This window comes from Saccostrea cucullata, unplaced genomic scaffold (assembly GCF_032062105.1).
Source record: "Saccostrea cucullata isolate Sc308-1 unplaced genomic scaffold, CSIRO_AGI_Scuc_v1 ctg1462, whole genome shotgun sequence".
Taxonomy (NCBI): Eukaryota; Metazoa; Mollusca; class Bivalvia; order Ostreida; family Ostreidae; genus Saccostrea; species Saccostrea cuccullata.
In genome coordinates this window covers 27,161-46,484 of record NW_026926506.1, presented here as the reverse complement: position 1 = coordinate 46,484, position 19,324 = coordinate 27,161, and the positions used below count along the sequence as shown (strand labels likewise).

The following is a 19,324-nucleotide window of genomic DNA, read 5'->3' as shown; positions in this document are numbered from 1 at the left end:
GGTTGATATCTGAATCGGGGAAGGAAGAATCGAGAATGTCTTTTCACCGTCCCCTTAAATTCAAATAAAAAATTGTAAAGAAAAAATTCAAACCTTCATCGTATTATTAAAACACGATTTACATTTAACTGACATGGGTAGAAATCTTTTTTATATTGACATCATGTATACATGTTATGATTTGAATGTCTCATCGTTGAAATTTTTAAAGTTCCTGTGCAATGCAAATCAACAATAAAAATATAAAGGTTAAAAACCCCAACCTTTAGACTTTTTAAACTCCATTTTTCATCACTGTGCCCTCGGAGCCCTTTCATACCATTTGATCTAAAAGTAAAGGTACCAGTATATAATTGAAACTGTTATGGCACGTGATTTGTAGGTGTTTCTACGAACAGGATTTTTGAAAATGCTTTTATTTATTTGTAGAAGTTTCAATATGTTAACAGAATAAAATGCTCTCTTCTGGTAACCTATTTAAACTTTGACGTGTATGATCAAACAGTTGACATGATCTGTAAAATCAATGTGAAAACATTAGTCTTATATGGCATATACAGCTCAACGCAGTTTTTAAACTCACATGATTTTTTGCACAAATTAAGGTCACAATATTCTTGCAATAAAATTTAACAAAATCGAACTTCAGCACGAGACATAACCCTTATATGTACGAGGCGTAAAAAAATTTTTATTTATTTTTTTGTTTATATAGATTACCAAAAAATTATGATGCACTTAAATATGATAAATACACATTTACCGAAAATTTCAGCTTAGTGTGTCCATTACTTTTTGAGAAAAACGCTTTGTCCACGATTTTACCGGACAACCCTCGTATTAAATATTTTATGTCAAAGGTATATTCATTATACTAAGTCTTCAACGTCGATGTTTCAAAGGGAACTTTATTAATAAATGGTATGATGTTATATCTGTATGATTCTGCAATAGGTATTTACAAATTAAATCAATCGAGTTTTCTTTGATACTATTAAGTAGAAATTTCCAAACTGACTTTTTTAGATGAGTATTTTTCTAAGTACTTTGTACATCTTCCGTCCTCGTCTGAAAAATGACAATGTTGTATAAAGAAAACATGCCAAAAGATAGGATAATAAAGTATTGTTTATCTTTAAAAAGAGCAAATTGTTACTACTGACAAGAAAATTATTTTACATTTAAGGTCCTAAACTTTGAAAATTTTGTGGTTGGACGTATCTTTGTTGATGCAAGATTTCAGAAAGTAACCCTGAAAGAATGCCAGCTTTTTAGCATGGAAAGCAGTCGAACAGCTGAGAAATACTGTTTATCATCTTGCGCTTTAGAGTCATATTAATGCACAGAAAATAGAGAAGTTACATGAGCTGCACTGTTTTTGTGTGTCTAGACAAGGCAAAGGACTGCTTTAAAAAGAACAAATACAAAGACAACTGTATTTGACGAGAAACCATGAAAAACCATTTGGGAGCTGTCATAATTTATCATCAAAGAGCATATAAAAGTCCTACTAATTACATTGTATTATGTGTAAATTATGTTATAAGTCAAATCTATTAGTTACAAATCACTTTTAAGTATGTATATATGACCATATAGAATTTGCGAAACATTTACTTTAAACAATATTTATTAATATTCTTGTATCATCAACTTATTTGTTAAAAGCCTGTCGCGTTTTATATATTGTTTTTACGTAGAACGTATATTTACGTATTAAATTTACTGGAAGACATACACCTATGCAGGAAATGTTAATGAATTTTTGCTGTACATGTATGCATATTGGACTTTTGCGAAATACGCTGACTTTAACATTTGACGGTTTACTTTTACACTTGGACAATGTACGAAAGTTCTTTTACGATTTAAATATTTAGCTCAACATTTAAATTAAACAAAAATATAGGGTTTTTCCAGAGCACTCGCACAAATAAGTTACCCTTGAATAAAACGACAATTACAATATCCTCAACTAGCCGACTTCACGTGTCACTGCCCCTTACACCATATCTATTACCAACAGAAAGGTTTTCTTATCTATTATCAATTCTGTACCTCCGTACATGACACGCGTTTAAATGTCAAAGTAAACCGTCAACCATAAAAGTCAGTTCTTCTCGCAAAAGTCCATTCAAAGTCTTCGTTTAGGGATGCTGATTAGCATGTATGACTTCGCACATACATATATAATTAGATGAATATGTTTTACACATAAATAAAAATACATTTATTGTTTATTTAAATCACCACCTGAAAATTTAACCTGTTTTTATTCATAAACGTAAGTAGCGCATGAAGGTGAAAAATTAGAACAACACAGCATGTACAGTTTGACAATAGTTCATCAATAATTATAAAAAATAAAACATGGTACATACCCCTCATTCAGATGTGCATGCGCAGTATCAGAATGATTTTTAAGATATTGATAATACAAGTCTTATCAAAGGTTTTTTGACAAATTCGGTACAGGCTTGTATTGCGTGCAGTTATTAAACAGAGGAAACCATTTAAAGGATTTTTTTAAAAAGATCTAACTTTTGTTTGTTTTGTTGTGAAGTAAATATTACGAACCATTGCATACGGTGTTCGTGCTTTTCTTTATTGGAGGATTCAAAAATCAATATTTAGTCAGTAATTGAATCAATATGTCGAAGCCTAATTATAGCTTTATATTAAAAAATGTCCTAAGTATTGATTGGGAATTTAGCTGCTAACATGTTCTCATAGAAGTACTAGTATCTAATGTACTTGGATGTATATATAAAATTTCATTGGTATATACAAACTATTTTTTTTTGGTGGGGAATATGGCTTGAAATTCATGTAAAAAATATCGAGGTAAATTATTGAAAAGCAAGTTGATGAAACAAGAATATCAACAGTCTCGTTTAAAGTCATCATTTCGTAATTTCTATGGTCGATACAATGACCTTGTCAGCAAATACAATTTATCATTAAGCCAAATTTTGACTGACGTTTTTCATACTTATTGTTAGTTCATTATTTATACACTGAATTGACGACGGATTTTCCTGTTATTTCCCGATCACGACAAGGAGCACACGGCGAGTGTGACCGGTTAGCACGGGAATGCTAACTCCTCCATGGCACCTGATTCCCATCTCTGATGTTTCGGAGGTCAGTGTTTGCTCTGCTCCTATTTTGTATTGTTTTATGTACTTTGATATTGATTACCGTTCGTTATCTCCATATCCTTCATCTATACTGACAGAGGCCAATATATTCTTGCAAATTTCACAAAAATAAATCATAATTAGAGTACAGGTCGTAATTGAAGATGCTTCTGAAAAGTAATCAGTCTTGTGAGTGCATTTAATTTTCATTGTTTCACAGAGAATGTACATGGATAGTGAACTAATTTTATCACCAGACTCATTACGTTTTTGTAGATGTTACACATATATTTTTATCACTATTCACCGACTCAGAGGTCCTATTTAATGTATGTTTCAGTGAGTATATTTACCACATAACTAAGGAAAAGGATATATCACATATACAGATGCATATATTCTTTATGTTCAGATCAGGGCCCTATTGGGCACCAAAAGCAACAATTCAAGCAAGATTTATATAATTTATACGAAAACAGACAATACTTAACATTGAAAGAAATGTTTTAATGTAACATATGCATTAATGCTTTAAATGGCTTGTCAAAACAGTTCACAAACAACAGAAAACTCAGTTTAGACCCAACAACTCATTTTCATGAGAAAAATTGATAGTGTTTATTTATAATATTCATCATTTTCTCTCTTTCTATAACACAATTCAAACATCCAAAAAGTGTGCGTTCTTCATCTAATTCAAGTATATGTAAAATTCCATTTCCTCAAAGTCATGGTTATTTCCTTGGGTGAAGATGAGGAAATGCCGGTAAAACTGGTCTGGGGAAACTTTAAGATATATGACTATAGTAAGTAATATACCCAAATATAACAGGTGCAACAGACTCTGTATCTTTTACTTTGATATATCGAGTTGACATGTGAATTATAATAACTCCTGCTAATCACCTCCTCCAAAAAACAATTACACCCCAAAAATACTTTGTGACAAATTTAAGTCTTGCAAGGTGGCTTTTGGAAATAAATAGAAAATATCAAAAAGGTATAGAAAGGACACCAACCGTCAAACATTCAATCATCCTCGTAATGTCTAGATCATGAGTCAACACCTTGCCGTTGGACCCCTGGCCAATTTCATTCCATATTCTTGGCTGACTGCTGTAATGTCTTCTTTCGGAAAAAAATTCAAATCTTGATTGTTGTTTTCCTATTGGTCAACCAATCTCAATGAGCCATTTTTGACAGGTGCATTTTAGGTGTAAATTGAATCCAATATATCTACATAATCCAACTATTTAGTTAAAGTTTTAATTTGATTGGTCTTCTCAACGAGAGTTATGAATCCTAAAATATCCAGTGAAATATGCCAAAAATCCAAAGCCGCATTGCAAGGATGACATTCAATATGACAAACCTTGATCTAACTCTGACCACGTGACATAATTTCATTTTTATAATTTCATTTTCCGTTAGTTACTAGTATTATACAGAGACCTTAGTTTCCTGAGACTTGCAGATACTTGTACACAGTAATTATGTTATTATTCTCCTGACCGAGATAGAGGTTGTGTTTATCATCAATACAAAGAGCACTGGGACGAAGTAGTCCATCGTCTGACGTCATCAACAGACGTAGGAATTGACCATCCTGATCCAGAAGATGAATACTTGCGCATGCATCATTTGACCAACAGTTGCACACCAATGCATGTCCAAAACTATCTGTGCAGATACCGCTGGGCCTAAAATGAGACTGGAATGTTTGACCTGTGTAGTTAAAGCGATGATGTCCTGAGCTATTTACTACTACGACTTGACCCCCGTATGCCGACGTCCAGATATCCCCATTCCTGTTCTCTGTGATGAATGAGGGTCTGTTTTCATAGAGTCGCCTTCCTCTCTGGTTCACCTCTATGACCTGTGTCCAGCCGGTACTGTCATGTCTCGTGACTTTGCTGAGATATTTTACTTTTGGTGTGAGGAAATGTTGAACTAGAAGTATGTCCCCATTTATCCGAGAGTAGTGAATACAATATGGCTTCCAGTCTGTCGTAAAAAGTGTGATAGTTTCCCCGTTTGAAAACGTTTTGATGTTGTATCCATCTTGATCAACAAATAACAGGTCTCCCTTCTCTGTGGTGTCGTGGAAACCACCATGTGTGAAAGATATAGAAATATTTTGTAATATTTTTCCATCATGGTCTATTTGTAATAGCTCATCACAGTATTTGTGCACGTTTATTCTGTCTGACGTCGCAATAGAGATATGACGTACACAATGAGCTCCAGGCACAATTATGGTCGACAGTTGAATCGGGGAGGGAAGAATCGAGAATGTCTTTTTAACGTCTCCTTTAAAATCAAATGTCAATAATTGTAATAAAAAGAAAATATCAAACGTCGATCGTTAAACAAAAACAGGTTTTACATTTTATCTGCGACGTGTGTACAAAAGTGTTTCATATTCAACATTTCAAAAAATATACAAGTTTTGAGTTCAATAATATTTAAGAAATTTAATGTTCCCGTGCAATGCAAATTAACAATCAATACATGCAGCACAATCAATATATGTAGCACATAACACCCCAACCTTTAGACGATTTAACTCCATTTTCATCACTTGACAATCGCTGTCCCTCCATGTTGTCTGATCTAAAAGTCAAGACGGTATTATTGAGACTGTGTAATGGTGTTGTTTGAATGTTTCAACAAAAGAACTTGTTGATTGAGAATTTATTTATAAAGAGACGTCACCATATACATGTACAGAAAAAAGTTCAAATTTTGACCTTTACTCGGAAATCAGGACCATTGAGCAATGAGAGATTTTTATTATGCCACGGTTCTTTAATGTCACATCCGAAAAACCCGCAACTTTTCATTTCAAAAACCGAGTGCTAGGCGAAGGAAACATCTGCTACCCATTTTTATCGACTTGTGTCGCGGCTGACCTCCCGATCACAGAGCGAGGCTCAGCGCTCTTCCGGCTGAACTACCATGAACAATTTTCAACGAAACAAAAAACTTTATATTTTTAAAAGCAGTTTAAAGTTCATAATTCTAGTAATATATTTTTACTTTGACCTTTTTTAAAAAAAAACATTTGAAGGAAACATGTTGCTTTGAGAAGGTACTATAATTTTAAGAGAGTATCAAACGTCTTTAAAACCTGAGTATTACAGTATTGATGAATGAAGTTCTTTATTCAGGATCAAATGAGCATCTTCAAGTCAGTGAAAGAATTGATATGCAATTATACTTGGCCTTTATAATACCCCTTTGCTTATTAAACCAATATCACATAACAGATGTGAGTAAAATTTGAAGATAATTTTTTTTCTCTATATTCTTCATTGAAAACAACATTATATAAAATCGAAGGCAAATTGTCAATTTTGTCCAATTTCTTCGTTTATTTCAATACTTAAACCACTAAAGAGATTTACTTATATGCAGTTAGAGTGATCTGCCTTTAGAGGTAAAATAAAAAAAATGTTATTGACAGTTAATTACACATTTTGTAATAAATTTAAATATTTTAGGATTATATAAGACGAAGATTAAGTAACTGAATTCATTATTTTCATTAGTTTTTCCAATGTAAGTTAATTGCAGTGATTTCTGCTCACAAATAGTCCATCGTTTTTCAATATATTTCCTGAATTGTTATAAATGAATGAAAAAGTCTCAGTATGTGCACCTTTAAATGATACTGTAAACCAACTTCTATTCGCGTGCGAGACATTTTCGCGAAGTTCGCGACAGCCTCTTCCCCCGAATATTTCTCGCCGCGAACCAGTCCTTAAAGTCTTTTTGTCTATTAACAACAGATAACAAAGGCTTGATCGCGAAAATTAATCGTCGCGAACTAGTTTAACCTCGGTAAATCGCGAAATAAAATCGTCGGGAATAAAAGTTGGTTTACAATATACCGTATTTTTCATTAAGCCCCAAAATCAGTTTCTGCTACTGTTTAGAGCTTCCTTAACATCAGTTCTAAAAATGTGACTTCAGTTTTCTTGAATTACTGAAATATCGATGCTGATCTGATAAAAACTTGTTTTATCAACTACAACAATTTCTAAGATTATCAAGGAATTTGTGGTAAAATCTGTCAAGAAATGTTATACCAGTGATTTTACAAAATATTGTTTTCCATAAAACATAATTATTTATAGAGAAAAAATAAAAATATCTTCACTTTTGGCAGACATCTGTAAATAGAAGAAACCTGCTAGTGGTCTTCAGATAATTACACTTCCTTTTGCCAATTGATTGTATGGAACTATAATATGTATAGAGTTAACATTGCCTTCATTTGACAACAGACCGACCACTCTGCCGGCTGGGCTACATATGCAGAGGTCGTACTAAAAGTCTTGCAGATGTTAATACTTACTAGTGGCGTGCAAGCAATGCTGTTTAGTTTTGTAGAAAATGCATTCTCAAAGTTCAATTTACAAATTTAGTTTTGTAGAAAATGCATTCTCAAAGTTCAATTTACAAATAAGAGCAAAACCAACGCGAAGCTCTAAAAACAGAGATGGGATCGTGTGTCAGGGAGGGGTGAACACCTCTGTTTACTGATCAAAACTGGCATTTGTTGAAGTAAAATATCTAGACAACTCAATGTGAAAACCATGGCCCGAGAAAATGTGAAAGATGCTAGTCAACACAAGACTTAAGTCAGATTGTCTTTTCAAACAACACCACTATGCTAACAATAGAATTTGTAAAATGCTGTTTTTAAACAAGATTATTGAAATCTTTGTATCATCAACTTCATTGTCAATAGTCTGCTTCTTTTTAGAAAATGTTCGTACGTATGAAGGATATGGAGATAACAAACAGTATTCAATCTCAAAGTCCATAAAACAACACAAAATAGGAGCAGAGCAAACACAAACCTCCAAAACATCAGAGGTGGGATCAGGTGTCATGGAGGAGTGAGCATCCCCTGCTGACCGGTCACACCCGTCGTGTGCTCCTTGTCATGTTCAGGAAATAACGGAAAAATCCGTCGTCAATTCAGTGTACAAATAATGGAATAACAATTGGTATGAAAAACGTCAGTCAGCATTTGACTCATTTATAAATTGTATTTGCTGACAAGGTCATTGTATCGAGCACAGAACTTACGAAATGGTGACTTTAATCGAGACTGCAAATGGGAGACGCATAAATATATTCAGGTAATAAGAAATTATTGCTGCATGAAAAAGGAAAGTTTCCGATTAGTGATTAATGATTATTACTATACATACAATTAATTAACCGAACAGAATTATTTTGACAAACAACTTATATTTTGAAAGAATATCGTCATATATTTATAAATAGCACCGCCGAGTCAGCCCCCTACTAATTAGGAATCAAACATCCCAGATAGCAAGCTTACGTTGGGCCAATGTCAGCCCAACGGTGAAAATTACGTTGGCCCTCTGTCAGTTTTATTTGTTGGCCCAACATCATCTTGCTCATCGGCCCCCCGTTCGACCAACAAGTTGGCTCGACGTTGGGCCAACATTTGAAGGTTGGTAATCTGACATTGGTCCAACAATGGCCCAACGTATAACTTTTTGTTGGCCCAATGTTGGTTCAATGTTATTTATGTTGGAGAAACGTTGGCCGTATTTGGGAAATTATTTACGATTCACTTATTTTTTAATCAGTTACACAATTTGAATTCCAGTTCTGTGACATTTTTTATTTCCATAATAAGGAATAAATCACAATTAATTTATAAAATCCTGCATGGATAATTAACTAGTTCTTCAAATAAATGTTGTTTTTGTCACTCCTGTATATTGAAACAAATACATGTAACAGGAAGGTTGTTCAAAGTCTATCCAATATATCACTACATTTACAACCACTCTTAAATGGGATCCCGTGTTCAAATATGTGCAACTTTGGAATCATTCACTCCTTTTTTTCACTTGTTCATGTTATTGTTTCGTTGTCTATAAAATCCATGTCCTCCACACAGTTAAATCACTCACTGCATGTCCAGTAAAATTCCATACATCAATGGTCTTGTAACAGAAAGGGTTTTCTCTCCACCAGTTGCTATAAACGATACAAAATTATATATTAGTTTAATCAATTCACAAATAATTTGTATAAGTACTCAGATAAGTAATAATTAACTAGATTACTAATAAACTATATGAAAACTTTGGAAAGTGTAACTTTTATAAAACTTGTTTAATGTTACAAATTATGCCCAAGTTAATATATTTTCAAAAACATAAACTTCCATCAATAACACATAAATCATCTATACTTACATTTCAAGAGCTAAACAATCCGTTTTCTCTTTCTTGCGTTTCAAAGCATGCTTTGTTCAAGTGTTGCAAGTGATAAATTGTGACCACTCCGAGTTTACCAAACAGAACTAATTAGGATGCCCGTTTCCTAGGAAACCGGCCAGTCACCCGCTGTGTATGTGGATTTCAACACTGACCTAATTATCTGAAGCTCTAAAATTCAGCACTTTAAGTTCCATGGTGCTAAATATAGAATCTCCAAAATATTATTATGTGCAGAATAAAACTTCTCCATATATAACATGTATAATATATTTGCAATGGTCTTGAATAATAATAACATATAAGAATCATCAAAAGTACATCATATGATTTTCATAAATAAGGTTTTGGAATAATATTTCGTTTTTTAGATTGATAATCAATGCATGAGTTATTAAGATTAACTCATCCTTACATAACTTTTTAATTAAATTGAGCTGTCTCTATTTAAAGAAGCTTAAAATAGGTGGTTCTGAAATATACAAATTTAAAAAAAAATGTGCGTAATGAACATATCACCTACATGTACCTATTTGTTTTTTCCCCTATTTTCACATTGTTGGACCAACGCTGGGCCAACGTTCAAAGCCCAATCAATGCCTGATTATAATCAACATTCACTTCATTTTGCCAACACTGGACAGATGATTACATGCCTAACACACATTGGCCATGTTTTATGTCGCCATTACTTGGTTGATGCTATGTTCGGCCAACATTATGGATCTCCGGTCGCAATGGTTTTAATTTATGCCAATATCTACTCGGTCGGACCTACGCTGGGCCAACAAATTCCCAACATACAGTGGCCACATTTCATGCCAACATTAACTACACTGGGCCAACATTGGACTGATAATTACATGCCCAACACACATTGGCCATGTTTCATGTCAACATTATTTATACATCCCAACACGCAATGGTCTTAATTTATGTCAACGTCTATACCTACGGTGGGCCAACATCGAATTCCCAATATAAAGTTGCCATATTTCATGCCAACATTTACTACAATGGGCCAACATTGGCCCAGCATCACATAATCAGCACCGACGGACCGGCTTTCATGCCAACATATCATTTGTTGGGCCAATGTTGGACCAACATTAACAGCCCAACACCAACACTATACCAACCTACCAACCATCAACCAACGTTGGCCCGATGTAGTCTTGCTATCTGGGATCTTTGTGAAAACGTAAACATAGACAGCTCATGAAGAAAATTTAGGGAAATGCAACACTCGAAATTTGTTTTATAACAGTTAAATATATAATTAATTATGAAATTGTAATATGATACATACCCAAATTCAGTTGCACAACATTAGGATTATTTTCAAGATAAAAATCCAATCAACTCAAAGGTTTTCTGACAAATTTGAAACAAGTCAAAACGCGTTGAAGTTATTAAACAGATACAAGCGGTTAAAGTATCGAACTTTTGTTGTGAAGAAATATTACGAACCATTCTGAATGGCGTTTGTGTCGTCTATTTGAGTATGAAAACAATCTATATTTAGCCAGCGATTTAAAAATTCAAAATACTGAAGCCTTATATCTTTAAACTATATGGACTGGGATTTTACCTGCTTACTCATACAGGAGTATTTATAGCACTGGGATATAACGAGTAGATTTTGATTGGAAATAAACTTTTCAAGACAGGAAAACGCATAGAAAAATTTAAGTGACAAATTGAACATAAATATTATTATTGCAAAATAATGTACTCATTATACTGAAAAGCAGTTTAACAGTAGGTCTACAATTTAACTGTCATTTAAAAATCATACACAGTTCAAGGTCATTAAATATCATTCTTGGTACTCAAATGATAGCCCAAAGCGCATGTAATGGAAGCAAATAAGTGTATTAAAACTGTATAGGAATAATCTACCATTCTAAATGTAGAGCTTTGGTCAACTGTTAAAGGTTCTGGGGATGCGATTGTCTTTGGAAAATGATACCACTCCATTTTGTCCGATGCATGGTCAGTTGGGTTTTAATCTGGTGATTTAGAGGCTCATGGCCGAAAGAAGGTTACAAATGCTTCTCAAGAATGTGATTTTCAAACGAACCATATTTTGCTATGTATTGGCAGATTAAAATACTGCTCCAGGAAGCTGCAATATATAGAAAGGCATGAGCAGGTAGAACATCGTTAGAGTGTCTTTTCCCATCAAAGTCCTATGATTATGAAAGAGTCAGTCGTACTTCTATGTAACACCGTATTCAATATCATTACATTACCAGCGCTGAATTTATCAGTTTTCTTTAAAGCAATATGAGCTGCATTTTTTTTTTTTTGAAAATTTTATTTTGCTGTTAAAATGTGTTATTATGATAAATTTGTATGTTACTTAAACCTTTATGACCAATTAGACTAAAATGAAGCAGAGGAAAGATTTCTGTGAACAATCAAATATACAATGTACAGGACGACAATGATGTAATTTTGATTCAATCAAAACTTATAAATAGTTCTTCCATCGCAATTATGAACAATAAGAGTTTATTAACGTTATTTTTTTCTGTCATTGAAATAGTTATTTACAATTTTGCAACAAAAATTCCGACATCAAATTTGCAGCTCATATTGCTTTAAAACGTTCATTACATAGCTTATGTACTCTTCAACTTACAACAGGCTTTGCGATATACATTCTGAACATGTAGCTAAACCCAATTGTTCCGCGGTGTTGATGTGGCCATACTCTGTTGGTCTGAGATCTTTGAAGTCGATGTTTGGGGTGTTGAAGGGTCAGAACAATGGCATAAATACTAATAATCCTCTGGCAAATTCCAACATTCTATAATAAAATGTAGACGGCATCGTTAGATATTCTGTGTAGTTCAGGGATAGCTTATGCTTTAAGTGACGTTGTACATGTATTATGAAGCAATCATAAATATTACACGAAACACAAGCGATCCTTTGCTGCTGATATCATACGTGGTCTGTCATATTTTAGCGATGATTTTGTGTTTATGCTTTTGTTTTATAGGTTAGATACGGTGCCAAGCGTAACATTAAATCTCTTTCAATTGTAGACTGCGGTAAGCTCACCTGCTTCCAGTTGCCCAGTTTTCCTTCTTGTGATATGCATTATTTAGAGACTGTATTTTAAAATACAGTCAATTTTAAGGCGAACCCATTTTCGAAATATCGAGAACGTAAGCATTATGTAGCCCTTTTGTAACTGAAAGAGTTGCATCAGAAACCAACAAATGAACACTGAGAAAAAAATACTGTTTAGAATTTTGCAAAGTCAGGCCGTTTTTCTGTGAGATTTGTAGAATAGCTGTATAATTAATAACTGCGTTAAAAACGGATTTTACATAACCATCTTAAATTTTCAGGGCGTTGTGTCTATTATGCGTTTCTTTCTACTTTTTTTTTTTGAAGAGTATATTAGTACTGTATGCGATATAGTGTTAATTTCGAAAGGAACATGTCAAAATATAAGCAAAATTGTATTATTAAGGTTGAAAGATTAAGGTTAAAAGGTACCTGCTTGACAGAGGGTCATTCTAAATGTCTGCAGTTCTCATAAATTTACAGGAGAAATGTAGAATCCTTACTTACCATATCCTCATGACCTTTATGATTTAATTATACCAACTGATTTAACAATATGTTCAAAAAGTTTGTGGCTGAACTAGGCACATATCCCACTTCTGGCTGATCCCACCTCCGATGTTTTGGAGGTCCGTGTTTGCTCTGCTCCTGTTTTGTAAACAAGAATATCAACTGCTGTTGATGAAACAAGAATATCAGCAGTCTCGTTTAAAGTCATCATTTCGTAAGTTCTATGGTCGATACAATGACCTTTTCAGCGAAAACAATTTATCATGGAGTCAAATGCTGACTGTCGTTTTTCATACTAATTGTTAGTCTTTTGTTTATACACTGAATTGACGACGGATTTTTTCCGTTATTTCCCGATCATGACAAGGAGCACAAGGCAGGTGTTACCGGTCAGCAGGGGATGCTCACTCCTCCATGGGACCTGATCCCACCTCTGATGTTTCGGAGGTCCGTGTTTGCTCTGCTCCTATTTTGTATTGTTTTATGGACTTTGATCTTGAATACTATTCGTTATCTCCATATCCTTTATTAATCTCCATGATCGTAAATTTGTTTTATAACATTCTTTCCATTAACTTCCAGATATATCTAACCATGGTTTGTTTCCTGCAATCAACAGTCTTAAAGGACCCAAGTGCATTTCAAGAATTTCAAAAAGTTTCAATATTTACCATCTTTAAACTCCAAATAGACTATCCTGAATAGCTATAGATCTCTTAATCTTATCACATTAATTTTGATTTCCATAAATATTTTTTTAGATATTTTTAATGAAAAAAATTTGTCAATGCTAGATGCATGTAGAGAAATAAATAAATAATTCAGTTTTGGCATAATAAGGGTTTTCAACAGTGACGCGACCAATAGGTGTTAATCTTCGTCGATTCCACCCGTTGTAGCAAAGATTTTACTTTGGGTAGAATTATATTATAATTATATTATACTTTCATGCAAATTAGTTGAATCTGATTGGTCGAGAAACATTTGTTAAAAAACACTTTTACCCGCTGAATAATGAAGCCACTTCCTCCAGCGTAGCAACAGTCAATAGTGCTTGACGACGGGTGATATTCCAAAAATTAGCGACTGCACAGAATTCATGCGCGCACGGTTCACTGTTATATGTATTTGTATAAAACATTCAGTATAATATAATAAATATCGCATGTAGTTGAGTGTAACATTGAAAATTTTCACCCCTCGGTTGACAGTGGTTTTCTTGGGGTGAAAATTTTCAATGTTACACTCAACTACATGCGATATTTATATACTAGTAATTTGTGCCAGCATTTGTTCCTTAATCTACTGAAAAGTTAACCAGCAAGGAGAACGTTGATGATCCCCAATCAAACTTCCTTCTTGGATGGTGAAAAACTTGGTTTGAAAATTTGTTTTGACCAATCCAAATAATTTTTATTTTACTACTGTTTATTTTTAACCCAGATAACCGTGAAAAAAAAAAATCTAAGGCATTAGTGATTTTGATGAACCATCAAGGGCAAACGAAGTGTCATCAGCATATTGGGAAAGTTTGTTTTCATTCTCCTGAATAATAATGCCTTTAATGTTTTTTATTTTGCTTCACAAGAATAGCAAGGATTTCAGCAGAGGAGAAATAAACAAGGTGCAAGAGGATCTCTTTTGTTGCTAGGTTACTATTGACGTCTTTTTCTATCAATCTAAATATGAAACAGTTGTGAAAGACTCTGTGGTATCTTTCATTTCAAGTTCACTGTGATAGGTTGAGTTGACATATGAAAAGAAATAACTATCAATAATTGATAATACACTGTACGTTGTTGATAAATCTAACTGTAGAGTTGAGGAATATTTATCAACTGATAATGGAGCACAATTAGCGCCCATTGGAATTTTAAGAGTTGGAGGATCTGTTCCCCCAAGACTCCATAAATATTGTCAATGAGGCACCCCGATATATTTTCAATATCAATTGCTGAGCACTTGTGTGTAAAATCAGTGATTTTTAAATAAGTTCATTTTGTTTATGACCAGTCACAGGAAATGAAAATGTCCAACTTTCATTTTTACAAAGACATGAGAAGGCATTGTTTCAAGTAAAAATATTTTCTTATTCTCATTTGAGGAAAAGACTTTTTAAAAATATTTTCTGGCTTTGAAATAATTTATTTGATTTATTTTCGTATCCATGACCATTTAAATTACATTGGTATATACCTTTTGAGTTTCGTCAGACATATATTTTAGCTTTCTTTTTTAATAAAAAAAACTTTGGAGGCAAATATATTGTACCAAGTCATGCAGAAATAAATTTGTATGATGTATTCTGTTACGAAGACTTCATATATTGTTAAAAATAAAGACACAACAAGTATTAGCTTTCCTAAAAAGCTTGTCTGACGTGGTTTGCTTAAATTTATAAAGCGGAAAGAAATAATATACATTTATTGCATGATAGTGAGGGAAATATGAAGACTTATTCAGCCAAGAAAAATCATATTTTAAAATAATATATTTCTTGGCTGAATAAGTCTTCATGTTTCCCGAACATTCATGCAATGAATTGTTTATTATACCGAAACAAGCAAAACCTTTGAAATAAACATAAACTTTCAAATTCGGCACCGCTCTCAAATTCACTTTCATTTTTAACAAAACGTTACTAAAACTCTTTGGTCAACACATTATCATCAATTTTATGACGTAAACCAGGTTATTGTGACGTCTACTATACTCTCGGGAGTTTTCTTTAAACGAACGATAATTTTTGCGGGAAAATGCACTAAGTATCCGAAGAGGTGGAATATGATGAAAAGCATGCCGACGGCCGGGAAATATGAAGTTTTACGGACCGATCACGTGATAACATAGAACCAATCAGATAACGCGTTGTTTAGAATATTTATAATGAGGTATAATTGCTAGCGCTCTCGAGCGCTAGCAACTACGTTAGTCCAAATTCCTTGAATACGCATGCTTGGCCGCCATGGTAGTGCATTCTGGGAAAACTGTGAAAACTACTACAGATAGACCTACGATAACAATTTCGTTGTATCATGTTGTAGCATGAAATAACTGTTTATTTATTGTGCAGCTTACACTTTAAAGATAACTTCATATTTATAATATTTCAAATTCTGTTTTTTTTTTTTTTTTGCTGACGGAAAAGCCCGAGTCATTATCTGATTGTTCTAAACAATGACAAAGGAGGTACAACCAAAGATAGATTCTAATTTCTGATTGGTCAATTCAGCCAATCTTACAAATTCCAGAAACAGAAGCAAGAATTTACACTAAAATAACGAATAAATCCACTATTTGTGTTTAAAAAATTCTGATGTGTTTGGCTTTTAATTTTTTATTAACCTAACATATCTTGACAAAGATGAAAAGATGACCCACAGGACCAAGCTACTTCACATGCGTTCCAAACTCTCTGGACTCTTTACACAACATACACTTGGAGTTATTTTCTATATTCCTTTCAACGCCCATGTATTTTCTTTGCTAAATTGCCAAGAAATTCTCTTCTTTAAATCAGCTCATACATGCAATGTCTCAACCGGCATCTTCTTCATATTATATAGAGCCCCCCCCCTCTCCAGTAAAGGTCATATATGCTCCGTTGCGCCAAAACTCCAATAGCCCCCCCCCCTTGTTTCTTTACCTATGTGTCTATAAAATACGCTTTACAAAACAATAATAACTTTATCACTCTCCAGCCTCGATAAAAATTAAAGAATTCAGCAAAATAAATCACTTGACCTCGGATCTTCCTTTCTGTGTTTAAAAATTGCTACGGCGCTAGCTCACCTATCTTTTTAAAAGATAAACTTGTAATATATTATGTTATATAATTTCTTTCGTTCGATAATATATCTTCAAGAGACCATGCGTAATCAATATTGTATACACGATAATGTACAAAGATTAATTATTTTAAGCTCCTGACTCAAGTCAAATATTTTATCGCCGATAAAATATTTATTGATTATGAAATTTATTTCTTTATTTGCACATAAAAATATCTCTGTGAAACAATATTAAAAATATTTTAATTCTGGTCTATTATTATAAAATAAAGATTTTGACCAACTTATGCTTTCATGTTTCAAGATCCCGGGTCAGCATTTTTCAAGTAATGTTTAATTTGTTAAATGACCTAACTGATTTTTTATTCAACAAACAGAGAAGGTTGTAAATTATGAAATCAATGGGAAGATCTTTGCCCACTCACTTAATGGCGCGTATAAACAGCGATAACAATCTTGGCAGAGATTTCCACATGCTGACCATTCCCCTGCTATTCTTGAAAGATTTAATTGCTTCTCAAACCATCTGATGTACAAAGATTCTCTACTTAACACTGTTACGTAATTGATTGATGAAAAATTCTGAATCGCGAAGTATCTAGGAAAACAAACAAGAAGATGCAAACTAATTTACAATGCATTTTTCTCAGGCATTGTATTATAAGTTTTTACAATACTGGGAGCAGGGCAACTATGAGAAAATATTTGACCACGTGCCTGATGTTTAGGTACTAGTATTTCAATGTCAAGGTATAATTTTACTGAAAATAAGCAATCAAATAATTAACCATAACATGTAAAATGATTTAATCTTTGAAACACAACACAAAAATAACAGTGAAATTTATATAATAACTAAAGGCTTTTTTTTTTTTAAAGAGAACTAAAGCGGACATGATCAAAGATGAAAGCACGGATTATACTAAAGAAAAGAACATTCAGTAATGTAAATAAAAGCTCATTTCCTCCTGGGACGAACGTCTTTGGAGATAATGCATGTGTCGAAATTTCCACCATCGAACTATCTAAACAATTTCATGGAACGACTGCATAAATAAGCCCTGGTTAAATCTAGTACTGTCTGACGCCGTGACGTCAGACAATCACAATATGTTTATTTAATATCACGTGATCAATGTTGTGTTTCTAATTATAGGAACACTAAGCTTATGTGAGGTCTAGATACTTGTACACAGTAATTGTACTACTGACCTGTTGACCAACGTAAATGTTTTGTTTGTTATCAATACACACACCAGTAGGCGACCGCAGACCGTCCTCTGACGTCATCAACAGACGTAGAAACTGACCGTCCTGATCAAGTAGATGAACACTAGGATTAATTTGCCAGCTATTGCACACCAATGCTTGTCCTAAAATGTCAGTACAGATACCCCTGGGAGAGAAATGGGACTGGAAGGCTTGACCTGCATAATTAAAGCGATGATGTCCCGAGCTGTCCACTACTACGACTTGACCCCAGCTTGACGACGTCCAGATATCCCCGTTCCTGTTCTCTGTGATGTATTGGGGTATGTTCTCATACAGTCGCCGTCCTTTCTTATCCTCCTCTATGACCTGTGTCCAGCCGGTACTGTCATGCCTTGTGACCTTACTGAGAAATCTTCCTTCTGATATTCTTGTAAACTGTACCAGTATGATGTCGCCATTGATTCGAGAAAAGTGAATACAATATGGTTCCCACTCTGTTGTAAGCAGAAGATCGATGTTGCCGTCTGTTCCAAACTTTTTCACTTTTTGCTCAGTCATATCAACAAATAACAGGCCTCCTTTTTCTGTTGTGTCATAAAATCCGCTGTATAAGGATCGGATAGGAAGACTTTGTAATACTGTTCCGTTCCGATCTACTTTTAAGAGCTCTTTAGAGGAATTGTGCGTCCAGAGGTTGTCAGAAGAGTCTATAGATATATGATTTATACTGCTAGCTCCAGGAACAGTAATCTTGGTGAATTGTAGAGGGGATGAGAGAAGCGAAAATGCGTTTTCCATGAAATCTGTTAATATCATTTACAGAATTTAATATTTACCATTCAAGACATAGACGTGACAGAAATTTGTGTTTGCAAATCTGTCATAAAAATTAGCGATAAAAACATCCATACAACTTTTTATTTATACATCCTTCAGATCTTATAATTCCTCCTACACTGCACATCAACAATTACTCTATATAGCACATAAAACCCCCAACCTTTAGACCGTTTAGCTCTGCTCTGATGATTCTTCATCAAGCGACCATCCATAGTGTCTGCTGTGGAAAATTTAGCATGGATAAAAATTGTATCATGGTTATGAAAAAGCAAATTTTCATAATGTTTTATTATTATTATTATTTAATTGACGCATTTCAAAGGAAAAATGCATTGGACAAAATTAAGAGAGACAGAAACAACAAAAAAGAAAAAAATAACCATATATAGCAAAACTTTAACTTTAGCTGAAATGTGGACTGTATTGCTGTGACATTTGAAGAAGACAAGATACTTATTAATACGAATTAGTATTG

The 19,324-nt window shown here is 33.6% G+C and overlaps 1 protein-coding gene across 1 annotated transcript; it reads right to left on the bottom strand.

Moving 5' to 3' along the window:
• Window positions 1-17,949: 17,949 nt before the first annotated feature.
• On the bottom strand, window positions 17,950-19,054 carry LOC134271873 (uncharacterized). Its single transcript, XM_062754087.1, has 2 exons — window positions 19,010-19,054; window positions 17,950-18,812 (listed from the first exon to the last, which is right to left on the bottom strand). The coding sequence occupies exons 1-2, from the start codon at window positions 19,044-19,046 to the stop codon at window positions 17,965-17,967; spliced, it is 885 nt and encodes a 294-aa protein (XP_062610071.1). The 5' UTR covers window positions 19,047-19,054; the 3' UTR covers window positions 17,950-17,964.
• Window positions 19,055-19,324: the final 270 nt, after the last annotated feature.